This window comes from Pelophylax lessonae, assembly GCF_965119305.1.
Source record: "Pelophylax lessonae genome assembly, chromosome: 2".
Classification (NCBI taxonomy): Eukaryota; Metazoa; Chordata; class Amphibia; order Anura; family Ranidae; genus Pelophylax; species Pelophylax lessonae.
This window is the reverse complement of record NC_138769.1, coordinates 295,932,545-295,953,637: the sequence shown is the minus strand read 5'-3', so window position 1 is coordinate 295,953,637 and position 21,093 is coordinate 295,932,545. Positions and strand designations below refer to the sequence as shown.

Genomic DNA, 21,093 nt, shown 5'->3' with positions numbered 1-21,093 from the left:
TCCAGAGGAAGGTGAAAAAACCCCAGCAAAGCATGATCCAATTTGCTACAGCAGGGGAAAAAAATTCCTTCCTGATCCCCCTAGAGGCAGTCGAATATTCCCTGGATCAACTTTACCTATAAATATTAGTCCACATTTATATTATGTACACCCAGGAAATAATCCAGGCCTTTTTTAAAGCAATCTAGTGAGCTAGCCAGAACCACCTCTGGAGGGAGTCTATTCCACATTTTCACAGCTCTTATGGTGAAGAAACCTTTCCGTATTTGGAGACGAAATCTATTTTCCACTAGGCGTAAAGAGTTCCCCCTTGTCCTCTGTGTTGACCTTTAAGTGAACAACTCAAACCCAAGTCCACTATATGGACCCCTTATGTATTTATACATGTTGATCATATCCCCCCTTAATCTCCTCTTCTCAAGAGAGAATAAATTCAGTTCCTCTAATCTTTTCTCATAGCTGAGCTCTTCCATGCCTCTTATCAGTTTGGTTTCCCTTCTCTGCACTTTCTCCAGTTCCCCCATATCCTTTTTAAGAACTGGTGCCCAAAACTGAACTGAATATTCCAGATGAGGTCTTACTAATGATTTGTACAGGTGCAAAATGATATCTCTCTCTCTGGAGTCCATGCCTCTGTTAATACAAGAAAGGACTTTGCTTGTTTTGGAAACCGCAGCTTGGCATTGCATGCTATTATGAATCTAATGATCTACCAGAACACCCAGCTCTGCTATGGATTCCCCCCAGTTCTACTCCCCCTAGTATGTATGATGCATGCATATTCTTAGCCCCCAAGTGCATAGCTTTACATTTCTCAACATTAAACCTCATTTGCTACATAGTTGACCAATGAAACAGTGCATTGAGGTCAGCTTGTAAGTTGGAGACATCCTGTAAGGAAGTTATTCCACTGCAAAGCTTGGTGTCATCTGCAAAAACTAAAAATGGTACTTTAATCCCAGACCCTATTTCATTTATAAAGATATTAAAAAGTAAGGGTCCCAACGCTGAACCTTGGGGTACACCACTGATAACCTTAGACCATTCAGAGTAAGAATCATTAACCACTACTCTCTGAATTCTATCTATTTTTGCAAACTGATCTTTCCAAGCCTATAGACTTTACCCTACACATTAGCCGTGTATAATGGAACTGTGTCAAACACTTTTGCAAAAGTTTGGAAAGAACTTACCAGCAAAAGTGTGCCTTTCATTGTGGCCATGTAAATAAAGCTATAGGATACTGCTGAAAGGCATGTATGCAGCTTCAGACATTACAATATGAAAAGGATAAGAAATATTTGTAGAAGGGTGGGGGGGGGGGGTGTGACAGCTAGGAGGACTGGCACAACCTATTGAATTATGCTAAATAAATATTGGAGGTTGAGGAGTTTGCGGAATGAGATCTGAAGGAAGAAAATCTAACACCCACAGCGACCAAACTTATTTGAATTTAAACTGTCATGAACAAAGAGGAAGGTGCCAACATCCCAATAGTATAACTGATCAAAAATGATTATGTGGAGGGATTGTATAAGCACAGGACTAATGTTATGCACTGCATCTGTTGATAGTTTGATGTTTTGTGGAATATGGAGTGTGTAAAGCTATACCCTTTTGTATGAGGTTTAAACATCCTTGTCAGCCTTCGATTTTATGTGTTTTTCATCAATTTAATGTACAATAACATTTTGATTTTTTTTTATATTCTATGTGTGTATCAGTATGTGTGTATCAGATATAATAACTGCATATAACTTTGCCTATAAAATCCCTCCACATAATCCTTTTTGATCTTGTTTGAATTTAGTCATGGCGTCCATTCATTTTACAGTGATTTTTTTCATTCAGGAGGGCCCAGGAACCAGGTAACCACGTTTAGAGGGTTAAGAGTGGATGACTGCCATGCTTTATTTCTTTCATTGCAGTAAATAAGACTAATGATTAGGTTTTCTATTAAGTATAGCTTTGCCTGGGTCATCTGATAGGGAGTGTTGCCCAATGGTGGATATTTCTTTACTGTCCATTGAGAGAAACAGGGAAGCAGTAGTACTTAGGAATGTGGGTTATATGCAGCTGCCTACAGGATATGCTCACTGGCAAAAAAGAAAACAAAATTTTGAAGGTCAGCTCACATAAATCCCCACCTTTAACTGTTGTGCTGTTTTTTTATAGTGGTGTCCTAGGAGGTTGGACCCTTTTCCCTTGGGTCTGCTGAGTACAATTATAGATACATTTTGCTTTTTGCTTTTTTCCGATCTTTTTTTCTATTAACATATTCCATCGGTTCTCCACAGATGTTTTTTTACTTCAGTCAAAATGTTTAATATGCTGCTTAAGCAGGTCTCTATACAGCAGCAATCCAGATCAGTTTTTCTCCAGCAACAGCTTTGCTTGGAGCCCAGACCCAAACCCCACTGGACTAAAGATTGTGGGGCTAGCATGGAATGTGACTCCCAGGCACTGCTTTGTAGCTTTTTAAGACTCACTCTGTAAGTAGGCCCAAGGATGGTGCGAAGTTAAACTAAAATGTGAGCTTTAGGCACTGCGTCTTGCATTGTGGTGCTTTTTAAACCCATGTGTACTGTTAGTTAACCACGGAGCGCCTTTCAGTTTCAGAGCAGTGGCACAGCCTCTGGTGTACCCAGTTCCTGATGTTTCCTAGTGTAAGTGAACCCTGAATAGTTTGAAATTACCCTATTATGTGATCCTCAGACACTAGGCCCTATATTGCGTGCCTCTTTCCCAAACCTTGTGTCAGTTAACTGCAAACTACTTTCCATTTTCAGAGTTGTGGCACAATCCTTGATGTGACCCTGATTTTCTCTCTGCAAGTCTGTTTGCGGTTAGCATATCTTGTTACGTAACCCTTTTACACTGAACTCTGCTTTTTAATACTTCTCAGCTGCCTGTGTACTATATTGATATCTTGCGGAGTATTTTCAAGTTTTAGAGGTGTGGCCCAGCCTGATGGCCTGAACCCTGTCTCTCTCACAACACTAAGGCCTCTTTCACACTTGTGCAACTTGTCATGAGACTTGGGACTGCAAAGTCGCATGAAAAGTCGTACTCCATGATTTCCAATGAGTACTGTACATATCTGTGTGACTACAGGTGGCAGCAACTTCAAAGTAGTTCCTGCACTACTTTGGTCCGACTTTGATGCGTTTTGAGGTCTATAGACCTCAAGATTATACAGCCATTGCTTCAAGTCCAGTCAAAATCTCAGCAAAAATGTGGAAAAATCGTGCAACTTTTAGGTCGCACAAGTGTAAATGGGGGCCTTAATGTTTAAGGCTAGTTGGGTTGTGGCACGGGAACTGCATCACAATTAAACCCTTGTTGCCCCATTTTCTCTTAAATATATCTGCCCTGTAAACAGTTATCTGAGATAACTGTTTAAGCTTAGGAAACTTAATGCCAACGTCATCCGCTAGGGACACTGTTGAGCTTGCGCACGTGCTCTTGTTCCTTTCCAGCTCTTGGATTTAGGAGAATATCTCTTCCCACTGCTACTGCTGCTTCTAGCACATGCGGATCATCCAGTTTCTGGTCTTGTTCCACAGTCCAACTTTAGTGAATAGATTGTAACTTATGACCCTCACCAGCACCTACTGCGCAGATTTGTGAGTAAATAGGGGATAGTTGCTATTTGGTGCAACATGCCTGTCAGTGGACAGTTCCACTGCATCGAGTGACCTTCCTGTATATTTTAACATTGTTTCAAGGAGCAATTTACCTATATCTTTCAAAGGAACCAATGCCTATGTTTTAGATCCTATTTCCTCCTTAGCGGCTTCTGTAGCTCTGCTGCCTGTGCCACAGAAGTTGTGTCAGTCTGTGTGAGACTAATGAAACAATCTGCTTGCAGACTTCACTTTGTGAACCTGTTAACATTCTTCCTTCTAGTAGTAGTTGAGGCTATTTTGACTCTCATGTTGAGTAGCAGAATCTGGATTTTGAACAGTGCACAAATTTGGTTCTTGATCTAATAACTCTTTCCCCTTTCTTTCATCTTAGAAGCATTTTTTTAAAACTGGATAAATTATTATTTTTTCCCCTCTTGGGTCTGTTTTTATGCAACAGACAGTTTCCCAAGTCGTAAGGAATGTCTATGGTCTCCTGCTGCATTTAACAGAGTGTGCAATATCCTCTGGGACAAAACATTCTACTTGTCTGCCACCTTACATTGGACCATGCTGGCAGTCTCATAATGTCCACACTTTTTCCATGCAGGACTCAAAATCTTGTTTCCAGATCCCTGCATTTAGCATTTTCCCTCCTTATATAGTATGGGTTCTGTTCAGGAATGTAATTTCTTTTCCTTCCTTCCTTACAAGGAAATTTCCATTTTCTCTTACGTCCTCCGACAGTCGCCGCCTCTTCATATTCGTCACATATGGGGTATTAGACTTTGCTCCGAAGGAGTAGCTAGGCAACAGAATATGTTAACATTAAAGCTTTTAACATATCCCACCCTCAAGGGGTAGTCCCCTCAGTCAATACCCTCCTACTTCCTGCAACCATATCTCAGTTTTAATGTCTAGCTTGTCAGGAGTGGCTGGCTCTCTCTGTGCTGGGGCTTTGTGCCCCAGACTCTTTCTTCTTTTTTGATTTTTTGTTTGAGTTTTCTCTCTACCTTTACTTAGCTGTTCTTTTTGTCAGCATTAGTTAGTTCTTCTGATGAAGAGGATCATGCGGGCTGGGTCTCGGGATGATCCCCCTGGTCGCAGGTCGTGGGTCAGTGGCTTCCCAGCCTGCCATCGAGCGTTCAGCCAGGTAACGCTCCTGGCACAGTGAACGACCCATCCCTGTTCGGTGCAGGGATGATTGGTGAGGTGGCTACCTCACTGGACGCTGTGCGGTTTCTTAACCCCCATTCTGTGCGTCTTGTATGCGACTCTCCCTGCCTCATGTGCAGCGGCTTGTTCGCCTGTGCGGGTCCCCCACGCCACTGTGAGGTAAGTGTATTTATGTGGGGACCTGTCTGTCTGGGGGGGTGTCAGTCTGGGACTGTGTAACCTGCCTCTATTCACACTGTTTGTCTCCCTATCTCTCGGCTGCATGCTGTGGGCTGCAAGGGGGGGGGGGGAGCTGTGTGACACTGTGTGTGTCAGCCTTGTCAGTGTGAGAAGCTGTGTGCTGTGGGGCATGTTTTGTAGCATGTTTGGGCATTATACAGCGATCGCTGCGGCGATCTGACATGTTTTTTTATATACAGACATGTGTGCATTACTGTACTGTGGAGCGGCGGTTTCGGCGCCAAACGGCGCCATTTTGCCTACACTCGCTCCGGCCGCATGTTCTACATGCATGGCGGCCATTTTCTTGTAGCCTCCCATAGGCTTTCATAGAGCGCCCTGGCAGCATCACTTCCTCTTCTCCAGGAACACCGATCGAGGCAGCAGCAGCGGCGAGGGTCTCCTCAGGTTATATCCTTCCTATCCATTGCCTGTGTCAGTTTTATTGTCCCTGTGGGGGTCTCATTGTGCTTGTGTGTGGTGCGGTGGGCTGCGCTCGCCGCGCGTGTTAAAGGGGCAGTTAACCCTTTATTATCCGGCATTTGTTATAGGGGCAATGGATTCTCAGGAGGGCAAATTTCCTACCGCCTTGGTGGAAAGCCAGGGGACCGCTGTTTCCCCCCCAGGGGGGGATTTAGCCACTATTGTGGCTGGCCTTGCTGCTCAGGTGCAGATGCTGGTGGCTGCTCAATCTACTAAAAGACCCAGAGTTGCTCTTTCCTCTGATTCTGAGGGTGAAGGTGATGGGGTTGTTATGGCGGGGGTCTCCTTATCAGGGTCCCGTTCCTCCCTGAATCTCGTGGGGTCCGAGGTGGAGGCTGAAGTTGAGGGGGTTGATAATTCTCCCCCTGGCTCGCCTGAAGAGCTTGCAATCATGGATGAATTGATTGCTTCCATAAAACAAACGCTGCGTTTGCAGGATGAAGTGTGTCCCCCCGCTGCCTTGGCGGCTTATGGGACGCAGAGAAAGCGCAGGGCGCCGCAGGTTTTTCCCTGCAATGATGATTTTCAGCGCGCTGTTAAGGAACAATGGCGCAATCTGCGCAAACCTTTTGCTGTACCAAGTAGGTTCAAGCTGCGTTATCCTTTCTCGCCTTCCACTGATAAAAGGTGGTGTGTGCCACCCCCAGTGGATCACGCAATTGCGGTTTTTAAACAAATCCACTGCGATTCCTGCAGAGGATTCCCCTGTGTTCCGTGATGCCACGGATAGGAGATTGGAGTCTCTTGCCCGTCATACTTATTCTGTTACGGGTTCTATGCTTAAGGCTCTGTTTGCCTCTCTCATGGCGGCCCAGGCGGTCGCAAGTTGGACGCAGATGCTTAGGCGCGTCCTAGTGGCTGATTCGGCCTCGCCGGCGACCCTGGATATGGTGGATCAAATCCACCAGGGTGTCATGTATCTGTGTGATGCGGACTTGGACCTAGTCCCGTTGGCTGCACGTGTGCACAGCGTGGCGGTGTTGTCTCGCCGCCTGGTTTGGTTGAAATGTTGGTCGGTGGACCAGTCTTCACGTAAGACCTTAGCCAATCTGCCTTATGATGGGTCTCGCCTTTTTGGGGAGTCCTTGGATGTGTTGATTAAGGGGATCACCGGAGGTAAGAGCACTCTCTTACCCCATTTCCCCAAGGCTAAGGGGGCTTCTGGGAAGAAGCATGCTAATTTTCGGCCCCCTCAGGGGTCCTTTCGTGCCTTTCGGTCGCACTACAAGGGCAAACCGTTCAAAGGTCAAGGCTCTCAGAAGAAGCCCTGATCTGGAAAACAGAAGTCCGGTCAATCCGGATCCGCAGCCCATAACAGTGCGACCTGAAGGGGCGCCCTCACCCAGTTTTGGGGTGGGGGGGCGCTTGCTCGGTTTTCTTCAGCCCTGGTTGGCCCGCGTGCGGGACAGATGGGTTCAGGAGATCGTTCGATCTGGTTACAAGATCGAGTTTCTCTCTCGGTCGGAGAGCAGATTTTTTCCCTCAAATCTTCAACTGTCTCCAGAGCGTTTACGGGACCTTCACCTGGCGGTGCGGGACCTGAGGGCTCAGGGAGTGGTAGTTCCGGTGCCTCATCGGGACAGATTTCGGGGGTTTTATTCCAATCTGTTCACCATGCCCAGAAAGGAGGGCAAGGTTCGTCCAATTCTGGACTTGAAGGCTCTGAACCGCTCTGTGCGGGTTCGCAAGTTCCGCATGGAATCCCTGCGGTCGGTGGTGGCTGCCCTGGTTCCGGGGGAATTCATGGCCTCCATCGATTTGAAGGATGCGTATCTTCACATCCCCATTTTCGAGGGTCACCAGAGGTACCTTCGAATTGCCATTGCGGAGGATCACTACCAGTTTGTGGCGTTGCCTTTCGGTCTCGCCTCGGCTCCGCGGGTCTTCACCAAGGTGCTTGCACCGGTTCTGGCATTATTGAGGGCCCAGGGCATTTCTGTCCTGGGGTATCTGGACGACATTCTGGTTCGGTCTGCGACCAGCCAGGGTCTGGAGAAGGACCTGTCTGTCACGATGCAAACTCTACAGGAGTTTGGTTGGACGATAAATTTTCCAAAGTCGACACTGAGTCCGTCGGTTCGTCTTCCCTACCTGGGAATGATTCTGGACTCGGTGCAGGCGAAGGTCTTCCTGCCGGAAGACAAACTCAGAACTCTTCAGGAGGAAGTCAGGTCCCTCAGGGACGTTCCGCACTCGTCTCTGCGGACGTGCATGAGATGTCTGGGATTGATGGTCTCGGCCTTCGAGGCGATTCCCTTCGCCCAGTTTCACACGCGGGGTCTCCAAGCGGAGATCCTGTCCATGTGGGACGGGCGACCTCAATCTCTGGATCTTCAAATCTCGTTGAGTCATCGCACCAAAAGAGACCTTCTGTGGTGGCTCCAGTCCCCGATGGTGTCCGGGGGGAAGTCGTTTCGTCCTATCTCGTGGACGGTGATCACCACGGATGCCAGCCTGTCGGGGGGCTGGGGTGGTGTTCTGGGCGTTCTGTCCGCCCGGGGAACTTGGTCGGAGGGGGAGTCTTCCCTTCCGATCAACATTCTGGAATTGCGTGCGATAAGTCTCTGTCTTCATCGCTGGACGGACCGGCTGCAGGGCTGCCCGGTTCGGGTGCAGACGGACAATGCCACGGCGGTGGCCTACATCAACCACCAAGGGGGCACCAGGAGTGCCCGAGCGGCTCGAGAAGTGGCCGACATTCTGTCTTGGGCCGAGACTCATGTCCCGGCGATAACGGCGGTTCACATTCCGGGGGTGGAGAACTGGCAGGCGGACTATCTGAGTCGCCAGACCCTGGATCAGGGGGAATGGTCTCTCCACCCGGCTGTCTTCCAGATGTTGTGCGCGAAGTGGGGTCTTCCAGATGTGGACCTGTTCGCGTCTCGTCTCAACAACAAGGTGAGAAGGTTCGTGGCAAGGACGCGCGACCCTCGGGCAGACGCGTCGGACGCGTTAGTGGCCCCGTGGCATCAGTACAGGCTGATGTACGCGTTTCCACCGATTCAGTTGCTGTCCAGGTTCCTTCGCAGGTTACACTCGGAACGCAGCACGGTGCTTCTTGTGGCACCGGACTGGCCTCGCCGGTCCTGGTACGCAGACCTCGTGAATCTGGCGGTCGACGCCCCGTGGCGTCTGCCTCTTCGAGACGATCTCCTGTCTCAAGGACCGATATACCATCCTGCTTTACAGTCGCTGGCTTTGACGGCCTGGCTGTTGAGACCGAGGTCCTGAAGGAGAAGGGTCTCTCCCCAGAGGTCGTTCATACTTTGATCAACGCGAGAAAGTCTTCCTCGGGGAAGGTTTATTACCGTACTTGGAAGGCCTATTTTGCCTGGTGTGAGTCCAGGGGGTTTTCACCCCGCACGTACTCGGTTTCCCGAGTGCTGTCCTTCCTTCAAACGGGTGTCGATCAGCGTTTGGCGCTGGCTACGATAAAGGGTCAGGTGTCTGCGCTGGCCGTTCTGTTTCAACGTCCCGTGGCTTCCAACTCCTTGGTTGGCACTTTTGTTCAGGGTGTGCGGCATCTGGTTCCTCCTAGGAGGGATCCTTTGCCCCCTTGGGACTTGAATCTCGTTCTGTCTGTGTTGCAACGTGCTCCTTTTGAACAGATCAGGGAGATGTCTATGTTGTCCAAAAAGGTCGCCTTTTTGGTGGCGATCACTTCGGCTCGCAGAGTGTCGGAGCTTGCAGCTTTGTCCTGCAAGTCTCCGTATCTGGTTGTTCATTTGGATAAGGTGGTCTTGCGACCTAATCCTTCTTTTCTTCCGAAACGAGTTTCGGAATTCCATCTTAATGAGGATGTTGTCTTGCCTTCGCTGTGCGCGAAGCCTAAACATCCACAGGAGGTGAGATTACATTCTCTGGATGTTGTTCGGGCGGTAAGGGTTTACCTTAAATCGACTGAGTCTTTTCGAAAGACGGATTCCTTGTTTGTTCTTCCAGAGGGTCCTCGGAAGGGCATGGCGGCGTCGGCCTCTACCGTCGCAAAATGGATCAGGCAGACCATTGAACAGGCCTATGCTTTGCAGGGGAAGGTTCCCCCTGTGCCTGTGAAGGCGCACTCTACTAGATCTCTGAGTACGTCTTGGGCCTGTCGTCATGGGGCTTCTGTAGCCCAGGTGTGTAAGGCGGCGACTTGGTCGACCGTGCACACTTTCACAAAATTCTACAAAGTAGATGTTCGGGCATCTGCGGATGCTTCCTTTGGCCGCAAGGTTCTTAGTGCGGCGTTGCCCTAGGGTCCCTTGTGGGGACCACTGGCTGTTGGGATAAGTTTTTTTTATTCCCTGGTTATTTGTCTTTTCCTGGGTTGTTGCTCCTGTTGAGCACCTGTTTTTTCCTGTTGCCCAGCTGGGTTCCTTCCTTTGGTAAGGTTCCTTTCTTTGATGCGGAGACTGCGTTGCCTTTTCGGCGCGGATGCGTTTCCCACCCCTCATGTTTGCACTGCTTTGGGACGTCCCCATATGTGACGAATATGAAGAGGCGGCGACTGTCGGAGGACGTAAGAGAAAACGGAATTTTTGTAAAATCTTACCTGTAAAATTCCTTTCTCTGAGTCCTCCGACAGTCGCCGCCCCCGCCCCTCTTTTGGGGTTTGGTTGTATACTCTACTGCTATTCCACTAAAACTGAGATATGGTTGCAGGAAGTAGGAGGGTATTGACTGAGGGGACCACCCCTTGAGGGTGGGATATGTTAAAAGCTTTAATGTTAGCATATTCTGTTGCCTAGCTACTCCTTCGGAGCAAAGTCTAATACCCCATATGTGACGAATATGAAGAGGCGGCGACTGTCGGAGGACTCAGAGAAAGGAATTTTACAGGTAAGATTTTACAAAAATTCTGTTTTATTACTTCTGTTTTCCCCTGGAAGATCAACAGACACTGCACTCTGATACGTGATTGAAAAGGCCTGTAGGGTGCAGAAGTCCTGAAATCATTATTATTATCACCTTATTAGTCCTATATAGTACTGTGCAAACATTTTAGGCAGGTGTGAAGAAAATACTGTATATTTGGAAAGCTTTCAGAAATAGAAGTGTTAAAAGTTTATTTTTATCAATTAACAAAATGTAAAATAAATGAACAGAAGAGAAATCCAGATCAATATTTGGTGTGACTACTCTTTGGCTTCAAACCAGCACAGTTAAGTTGTTCCTACTTATCAGCAAGCAGATACTTATCCATCATGCCATACCATCAGGGGGGCATGATTGGCCCCAAGTTTATTCTGCAGCACCACAACAACCCCAAACATACAGCCAATGTCATTAGGAACTATATTCAGTGTAAAGAACATGGAGTCCTGCAAGTGATGGTTTGGCCCCTACATAGGGCCGTTTCTTAACATCATTGAGTCTGTCTGGAATTAGATGAAGAGAATTAATGATTTAAGGCAGCCTACATCCACAGACGATCTGTGGTTAGTTCTCCAAGATGTTTAAAACAACCTTCCTGCCAAGTTCCTTCAAAAACTGTGTGCACAAGCACTGTGTGTATCAAGAATTGATGCTGATTTGAAGCCAAAGGATAGACACACCAAATAAAATAACGGAAAATTTCCTATCAAATGCTTACCGTAATTTTCCTTTCCTGACGGACTCCATGACAGCATACGTATTGGTTAACTCCGCCTCCACTCCTTCCCTATAGGACCCCACTCCCATAAATCTTTGCTCTGAGCCAGAGGCCACGTTCCGTAACTAGCTCATGACTCTGGGTGAGAACTCCTGCTGCCATGGAGTCCATCAGGAAAGAAAAATGATGGTAAGCATTTGATAGGAAATTTTCCATTTTCCTGACAGACGCCATGGCAGCATACCTATGGGAAATAACTAGCCATAAACACCCGGGTGGGCAATTGCAGAACAAAAGAAAAGGGTTTAAATTACACTGTCAACTGACAGGATTTGTAAACCAAAAATTAACAGAAGATAAAGAGGCCGGCTCTACAAAATAATGAGCCATAAATGTATTGATTGGGGACCTCAAGGCCACCCTACCAATTACATTGGGGACCACATGCTACAAAGCTGCCCAGGATGTAGACACACTCCTGGTCAAGTGAGCAGTCACCATCCCCATGAGCCAAGCCCTCGACTCTGTGAGCCTGTTGAATGGCCCAGACAATCCATGCCACAATCGTCCTAGATGAGGCACGTTTCCCTTTGTCCTTTCCAGCAAACAGAATGAACAGGCCTTCTGAAGCCTGAAGGAAGCTGTAGTTCGTAGATATAACTTCACAATATCTGAGAGATTTCTAGAACCAAAGGAAGGCACTGCTGAGAGTCAAACTCAGGATTCTCTGTTTACTAGACATGTGCTTTAGCCAACTAAGCCACATCACGACCTCTCCCACGTCTAAAGGACGAAATTTAGTACTCCAAAGGTAGGCAGAAAAATGACTTGGTTCCCATGAAAGACTGATATACCCTTGGGAATTGGTATAGCATAGGTAAAAGCACCGCTCAAACTGGAAGAACGTTAAGAAAACTTCTTCATGACAGGTGAATCAATCTCTGAGGCTTTTATGCTGACGTGAAAGCCAGGAGAAAGGCAAACATGACAGGGAGGCCTTTAACGTAGACAGCTCTAGAACACTTGAGGGGGGTTGAGAACAAGAGCAAGAAACCATTTGGAAAACCTCCGCTTTCTCCTAAGTTTGAGCCTAGTTGCTCCCTTGAAGAATTGTTGGACAGGAAAAGATGCCTAGACCTGGAAACACCTGTGAAGGCTGATGAAGCTGACACTTGTAATCTGAGGGAGCTGATCAATAGAGCCAGATCTAAATCCAACTGGAGGAAGCCCAGAATATTTAGAACTTCTAGATCAGTACATGATCTGTCAGCAGCAGACATGTATTGCACAGACTTTGACCAGATTCTCCCATAAACTTTGTTTGTGTTCACTCTCCTAGCATTCAAGAGAGAGGAGATGAATCTGGAGAAGCAGCCGATGACCTCCAATCTCAAGAACCAGACTGTCAGATGTAACCGTGCTGGACATGGATGTAGAAAACAGAAGGTCTGGTCTGATGAGAAGGGGCACTGGATTCTGGTAGCTGAACAGTGCTAGCAAAGGGAACCATGGCTTAATTGGTCAATAAGACATCACTGCCACTACTAGCCCAACTACTGTTTAGGGTTTTTGTAGAAAACCGAGTATGACCAGGACTTGAAGAAACGCACAGGATCCACTGCATTTCCAATGATCCGTCAGGGCATCTGCTCCTGAAAAACCTCCACATGTAGAGACCATTCATTGTTGTCCAACTGAACTCTGGATAGAAAGTCTGTTAGAATATTCTGGACATAAACCTCTAAGATGTAGGCTCGATTCTTCTGAGCCCAAGACATAATTGGCGCCACTTCCTGTAATAGAGAACAGTCTAGGAGTCCCCCTTGTCTTTTAATTAAGGAGACCGCTGTAGTGTTGACTAGCCTAAGAGCAATGACGCTCCCTTCATTATATAGTGAAAAGGCCTGTAGGGTGCAGAAGGCTGCCCGTAGTTTTCTGCTTCCTGGCTCCCATTGCTGGAGAAACCCCTTTCGGAAGGGCCGCCTTCTCCGGAGCGTCCACTTGACCATCGGATCCATAGACGTCATAGTGTCGATCATTTTAGACACTGAAAGGCGCACAGGTGGGAAGAAGACAGGGCCAGGAGTATTCTGTTCCAGAACATCGGAATCCAGAAACAAAGCAATGGTCTTCTTGATTATATCGAACTGAGCCCCGAGGCACACAATAGACTAAGTGGGCTCCAGGTGTCTTCTTTCCAGAATTAGCCACCAGCTGAATTTGAGAAGCATTGAAAAGACCTGAGCTCTGGGCTCCAGCAGCTGCCCTCTGTCTTGGGACAGTAGGAGAAGGACATCCAAGTAATTATGCATGCGTATGCTCCTTGCTTTGAAAAAGACCTTAACAACCAATAAGATCCTGAAAACACACAGGGTGATGTTGAAAGCCCGAATGGTGTACAAGCAAGCTGGAGTTGGTCTTGACCTACGGCGAACCAAAGGAACTTGTGCAAGTCTTCTACAATGGGCACATGAAAGTAAGCATCTATTCTAAGGTAAGATCTATTGGAAACAAGCCAGTCACCAGGCTGGACCCCCTATGAATCAGGGACAATGTTTCCATCTTGAACTTCTCTTTTTGATGAAAATTGTTTCGGGTGCACAAGGTCTAAAATTGGCCTCCGCAAGCCGCTCCTCTTCATGACCATAAAGAGGAGCGAATACATGCCCTGAAATCTCTTGCATTCTGGGACTGACACGGCAGCACTTTGCGACACCATTGGCTATATGTAATATAAGAGTATGTATATGCTTCATTTTACCTCAGAGTGAGGCAAAATCCATGGAAAGAATCCGAGAGGAGGAGGACTTCTGATAGACCATGCGTGTCCTGAAAAGACCGCTTTGACGTTCTAATAGTCTGAACCTCAGACTCAGTAGCTTCTTGGATACCCGAAGTTAAGTTTTTAGCATATCTGGCCTCTTCACCAGCTTTTACAGACCTTGTCAGTAAAAACGTGCTACCCTTGCACGCACTGAACTTTGTCCTCTAGGCTGTGTCGTCTTCCGGCCTATCAGGCGCTGGTCCTGAGGCAAGACCCAACTTGCCAACTGTGGCCTGGGTTACGGTGCTATCCAGCTTGCCAAAAGATGAGGCCCCCTCAGAGGGATCTTACACTAGGCCTGTTAGAGGCGGGATCAGCAAGCCCAGGCCACAGCCATAACATTCACTTTACCGTAACTGACGAAAGCATACCCCATGTCACTTTGCATAGGATGTTAATTAGAGCCTCACCATGGAAACCGACACCAGCCCTGGCTCCTGAACTACTAAGTTTCTGAAAGCACTCCACATTCTCCTTTAAACATGGCTACAAGAGCCAGGCCAACTTTCAGGCCATTCACTGCATCTTCCAAGAAAAGGTGACATGCTTGCTTGCCTCATCAAAACCTCAACAACTAGAGAGGCAGCCTTTAGATGCTTCACATCCTTATCTCTGAATGGATAGAGCTTGGCCATCTTGCTCAGAAGGGAGGTATATCTCGTGACCTTGCTCCACTCATCCAAAATGATGTCCCTTATTTTCGTTAGGAATGGAAAATTAGAACACTCGCTCTAGAGGTTTCTAAAGAACTTCCTTTTGCTTTGCAGGAGACTCTACAGGTTCTACTCATGTAAATGCCTCCTTCGTTGCCTTGACCAAAGGCGTCACAAGAGCAAAAGGACTTATCTCGCTTTGCCTCACTGTCTGAGGTCTTCAAAGATGGATGGCTTGGTTAGAACGGTTCCAGTGCTTCCTGGCTGTCCCTAGTGGGAGAACACGCCGTAACGGCTGTTGGACTTTGCACGAGGCTTGTACCCCACTTTTCAAGGGATTCTTGCACTAAATGTCTTACCAAAGATTCCATTTGCTGGAAATCACCATCACCTTTTCCAACTGCCTGGGCTTAGCATGGCTCACACAGAGACTTGCTCTCTGGGACCTTGTGCAGTGTATTGTCAATCTGACCTAGAAGGACTAAAAAAACCTAAAAGAAAAAAATAAGGTAGAAAGGAAAGGGTTAGAAACCCAAAAGGAGTGCCCAGGCAAGCGAGGAAAGGAAAGGGTTAAACACACCCTCTCATACCTGCTACACAAGGGCTGGCCACAAGGGGGGGGGGGGGTAGTGATACATACATAGGATGGAAACTGCACAGACAGCAAACTTGCATAGGTGATAGAACTCATGCAGAATCACATACACAGGCAGCACACAAGGGTGTTATTGCAGAGCATATACCTGTGATGATTGCACACAGCATTTAGGGAAACTGCTGCAAGCTGTCCACAGAGAAATCCCAATATCAACAGTACTGACCGCTGATAGAGTTTCTCCAATTTAGATTTATGGGAGGGAGGTCCTATAGGGGAGGAGTCGAGGCAGGGTTAACCCATATGTATGCTGCCATGGAGTCTATCAGGAAATATATTTTTGAAAGAATACTTGCATCATTTTATCACACCTGCCTAAAACTTTTGCACAGTACGGTATATCTATCTATCTATCTATCTATCTATCTATCTATCTATCTATATATATATATATATATATATATATATATATATATTTATATTAATCTATCTATATAACTTAATATATATATATATATATATATATATATTAATTATAGTTGTCTCTTGCTTTAATGGTGCTACCAGTGGCACTGCTCTGAAACACCAGATTCTGCATAGCGCCTGTCCTTGTTAGTATCAATTTCTATATTTACTAATTCTTTTTATTTATTTTGTCCTGTTTAGATATTAATTCCTTTAGATATTCTGCTAGCATCATTTTCACATCAGTTTGTCTACATTTGGACACTCAATAAACAGTAAAATAACAGTAAATAAGATTTTTATACGCAAAATAATTTTCTTAAAGTCCAGTGAGGAACACAGGTCCCATCCCTTTGTACTTATGTCTTGCTTTTTTACAAATCTGAATCATGTTGGTGAGATGCGGGGTTATATGGGGGATGCCCTTCAATGTATTATCCTTCTAAGTATTACTACATTCCTGAGTTCCTTAAGGCCCCTTTCACACTTGTGAGAGTTCAAAGTCGCGCAACTTTACCGCGATTTTGACGTGACTTTTTGCTGCGATTTTGACTGGGCTTATAATGTCTTTTACTCAAAACGCATCAAAATCATGCCGCACAGATATGAATGGGGCTCATTGGAAATCATGGAGAACGACTTGTCATGCGATTTTGCAGTCCCAAATCGCATAACAAGTCGCACAAATGTGAAAGGGGCCTAAGAGACTTTAGGAAAAAAAATATACGGTAAATAAAAACATTTTATTGTGATAAGTACTGAACCATATAGAGTATACAATAGGGCAAGGCCACCAGATACAGTGAAAGGTGCCAAGTTTGTAACATCCTAAAAAAGTGCTTTTAACCATTTTTTACACTATGCATTGGCAGTACAAATTTATGTGTCCAATTTGGAATACAAAATGCCACCACTCCTTATTTATTGACCATACAAATCTGCCTTTTAAATTCTTCATGCCCACATTTTGACTTAATGACTACATTTTGACTGCCTACTTTCATAGCAGCATTAATAGACATATGTTAACTATATGTTTGCAGCAAGTCCCAAATGCACACAGAGACTGGGTTTGTGCTTTGGGCTTTGTGCCAGGACGTCCTATGATGCTCAGTGGTTGTCGCAGTGGCACTCTAAAAGTCTGGAATATGGAAAATTTCTCACCTATTGGAGAAATTAAAGGCCACGAGAGTCCAATCAACGCTATGTGTGCCAACAGCCGTCACATCTTTACCGCATCCAGGTAAGAAGGGAAGGAATTAATAGAAATGCCAGAGTAGTAGTGAGAGCAATCTGTTACATTCATTCTTTAAATTATGTGTGTGTATCTATTTTTGCTCTATCTTTTTCCATCTTTACTGCTTTCTATGTTTCAGATTTTCTCTCGTTATCACTAACATGGTTTTCATTCCACTGACCTTCTTTCCTTTCTGTGCTTTGTCTTCTCCTCCCTTTCCCTGTTCACTTTTTCCCTCTTTTGTTCTTGTCCAAATACTGTTCTATATATTCCCTTCCCCCTCTCTCTCTCAGTGACTGCCGGGTCAAGCTTTGGGTCTATGTTCCTGGTCTTACTCCGTGTCTCCCAAGACGTGTTCTGGCAATCAAGGGCCGAGCCACTAGCCTTCCGTAACCTGTCCATCTCTCACCTTCCCATCTTTCCTCCTACTGCCCCTTTTATACCAGCGTCCCTCCACTCTGTTCATTTAAGGTACGGGACACTCACCTCCTTAACATGAGTGTTTTAACAATTCAGACAGCTTAGTCTGTCTACAATACCTCTGCTACTTGTTACCAGATTTAATAAACAAAAAACAAATTCAGAAAGTTCTCATGACCTCTGACCTTGCAGTGATCTCGTCGTGAAGATATGGAGTGGGAGAAGACGTTTTGCCTGGACTAGGTGACCCTAATGACATCTGGAGCTCAACAGGGTTTAGTAAAAGCAGGGTTAAAAGACCAAGGATGATGAAGACATTTTATTTATTTCATCAAAGAGGAGCACACAGTTTGTCATGACAAGGAAAACCTGTTCTCTACTCAACTTTGCACTACCTCTGTAATTATTATGATACACTATAATACACCATTCAAGCCTATGTAGTGTTACTGTATTTTTGGAGAAATATAAAGGCAAAATGGAAGGTCAACGCTTACAAGAAAACAAAATAAAAACTTAAAAGAAATTAGAGCCTAGTGCATCAAACTTCTCCCAGCATGCTCCACTTCTACAAAAACCCCCTTTATGTACTTGAAATACTGTCTACTTTGCCTTACTGTGTTTCTTTAGTATGTTCTTACTATGAAGCAGCACTTTCCATCCCCTGTGAAAGCACACTCTGACCCAGCTGCCAGAATCAAATGATCAAATACTGTATATATTCTTCATTTAAATGACTTAATACAGCCAAATCTACTGGAAATAGAGTGGGAAAGAGGAAAGGAGGTTAACTTAATGACAATTTAAATGTATACCTCTAAACATGCTACCTCTTAAGCTTCACATTAACATGCTACATATGACCCACTTTGAAATATAAGTTGACAATGAAGGCTGTACTGGCAGCAAAGGTTAAGTTGCTATGTATAAAGTGTTAAATAATTTTATTTAAAGCACAATTTCTACATTTTGTCTGTGAGTGCCAAGTGTTCTTGTGTCAATAAAGATTAAACTGGAAAAAAAGGATTAGCACAAAAAAGTTTCAGTGGAAATCTGTGTTTAATAAAAATTTATCTGGTACCCTTTTGTATATGTTTATTTCAAGCCAAGGTTAAATCTAGCATCAAGTAAAAGTCCATATATACTTATAAGACCAATTCTCCCCCATGTCAACAATACATCATGTCAGCCTTATTGCTCTAAATGCTTTTAGTTACATCTGTTTTTAGAAGTGCAGATGGCATCACTAGGGTTAGTGTCATCTGGTGCGGTAAAACATGGTGTCACCCCCCCCCCCCCCCCAATAATTATTATTTTTTTATATAACACTGCATATAATGGCAATAGTAAAAAAAAAATATGTTTGTGGGTTCTAAGTAACTTTCTAGCAAAAAATACTGATTTTAACTTGTAAAACAACAAGTGTCAGAAATAGGCCTGGTCCTTAAGCGGTTAACAGAGTTTGGAAGTTTATCTATTAAAATGGCCAGAATAGGAATTTATTCTGGCCATTATATATAATAAACGCTAAAGTGATGAAGCAGTTTCTTGTTTCTTGTTAATTTACTCTTGGTGTGTACTTTAAAGGCCATACCCAGACCCAACTACATGAGGCACCCTATCTTGTTTTTTTTGGGCACTAGATCCTGTGTGAGGTGCTCACCTTGGCACATTATGTAACATGTATTTAGTCACAGGGAGCTACACAGGTCCAGAATTCCAAGAAAATGTGACCGCACTCAGGAGAAGTTGAAGAAAAAAGTGTTTAATCCACCGTATAATAGAATACAAACAGTGCTTCACATAGACACGGGACAGGTAAACGCATTTCACGATTCCACAGATCGCTTAATCATTATCACTTTGGTAATGATTAAGCGATCTGTGGAATTGTGAAACGCGTTTACCTGTCCCGTGTCTATGTGAAGCACTGTTTGTATTCTATTATACGGTGGATTAAATACTTCTTTCTTCAACTTCTCCTGAGTGCGGTCACATTTTCTTGGAATTTTTGGACTATTGGATGACGGATCCGACCTGCACCGGAACACTTTGCCTCACCTGAATGGCTTTTTCCCCTTACCTGCATTATACAGGTCCAGAGCCATGGTCCATTTCTTTAGTTCCCAGACCCTGAAGACCCCTTGACAGATCCACCATGACAGGCGAAGCCTGGACGCGTCATAGGCCTGGTGTCTTTGATAAGGTAATAAAGTTTCCACATATATTGACGCCAATTTCTGGCTATTAATCTTCAGGGTATAGCACACTATGCTGTTTTATTGGCAGAGATCGCTGCTTGAAGTTATGATGCCTATTTGTCTGGCATAGAAACACTGCAGCTATACAAAAGCACTCCCTCTCCTGTATTGATTAACATACTAATTGGTCATCTTTTAACACGAGTGTGAAAGTCAGGCAGGCACCAAAAAAAATGAATGTACAGAAAGAGGAATTTAAACTCCGGTTAACCACTTCCTTCCCGGGCCATAGTAAAATGACGCCGGCAGGAAGTGTCCCTCGATCCGGGCGGGCGTCATATGACGTCCGCCCGGATCAGCTGCTCTCCAGCCCCCCCGGGGGCTTGCAGCGCGGCAATCGGGGATGCGGCGTGTCCGTCGGGACACAGCCCATCCCCAATCGGTGTAAAGAGCCATTAAAAAATGGCTCTTTACCATGTGACCGGCTGTGTCCAATCACAGCCGGCCACATGCACTTCCCTTCTTCACGCCACTCGCGCGCGCCCCCATGGGCACGCAGAGCGGCGATCGGGGATGGAGAGTGTCACTCTGACACAGTCCATCCCTGATCAGGGTAAAGAGCCAATGAAATTGGCTCTTTGCCACATGACCGGCTGTGTCCAACCACAGCCAGTCACAGAATGTCAACAGAGAACACAGTAACTAGCTGTCACAGTGTTCTCCTCCTCACACACTGATCCGGTGTGAGGAGGAGATTGTGGTTGTAGCGGCCGCCCCCATGGAAAGAGGGGTTTCGCCGCCAGAGATGTTCTCTTCCCCCCTAGTGTGAGGGATGCTTTAGAGTGGAGCAGGAACTACTCCTACCATAGCTAGTGATTTAGCGATCCAAGCCAAAGGGAGATAAAGCTGGTATAGCCTTCTCCCACAAACATGAGATGAAACTCTATGTTTTGAGTCTAAGCAAGAACTGTTTATTAAATTCCAAGACATACAGTTTTACACACAGTTAGGGAAACTCCCCTTAGCCTTGCCACAGGGGGGGGAGGGGGGGACAAGGACCAACCAATGGGAACGGAACATTTGTACATTGAAACAGGCAGTCTTAATACACACCCCCTGCGGAGAGATGTCTCCAGCCCAGACCATTGTCTGTGTCATGATTCCACACAATTAGACACAGAAACAGGAGGGGGGATGGGCTGTAACATTACATTACATTAACTCAATGCCATGAGTCATGCCATCTTCAGTTGTTCAGAGGATGAATAAAGGGAAAATAAAATGCAATAAAAGGGCAATGTCCCAAACTCATAGGAAAATGACACGAAGGGGTTTACAATCCAGGGACAGGGGGATCCGTCACACATAGTGACGGTTAGTACCGTCACATCTCTTCCCCCCAAAAGGTAGACTAATCCAGGTACCAGATCTCCAACTGGTCTGTGCCTGAGTTAGTCGGGTAACAAGTCCCAAAGAGTCAATCCAGGGAGTTCCAAGTAAATCGGCCATGGCCCTCCCCTCCCAAACCAAAACCTATCCCATATGATCGCACTCCATCCAAACATTCAAGCGTCTGGACTTCAGAATGTAAGTAGGTCTCTGTGATGTGGGCCTGGGAT

At 45.7% G+C, this 21,093-nt stretch overlaps 1 protein-coding gene across 5 annotated transcripts in view; it reads left to right on the top strand.

The window, feature by feature from the left end:
- The window catches only part of KIF21B (kinesin family member 21B), a 212,120-nt gene extending 194,144 nt beyond the window's left edge, over positions 1-17,976 (top strand). For 2 of the 5 annotated variants that reach the window (XM_082245371.1, XM_082245370.1), the window contains 2 exons: positions 16,660-16,859; positions 17,147-17,976. In XM_082245371.1, the coding sequence (XP_082101497.1) occupies positions 16,660-16,859; positions 17,147-17,246 (300 nt within the window). In that variant the 3' untranslated portion in view covers positions 17,247-17,976. Of the gene's footprint in view, positions 1-16,659; positions 16,860-17,146 lie in introns of those variants that run through there. The other 3 variants (XR_014224915.1, XM_082245372.1, XM_082245373.1) reach the window with 3 other exon arrangements.
- Positions 17,977-21,093: the final 3,117 nt, after the last annotated feature.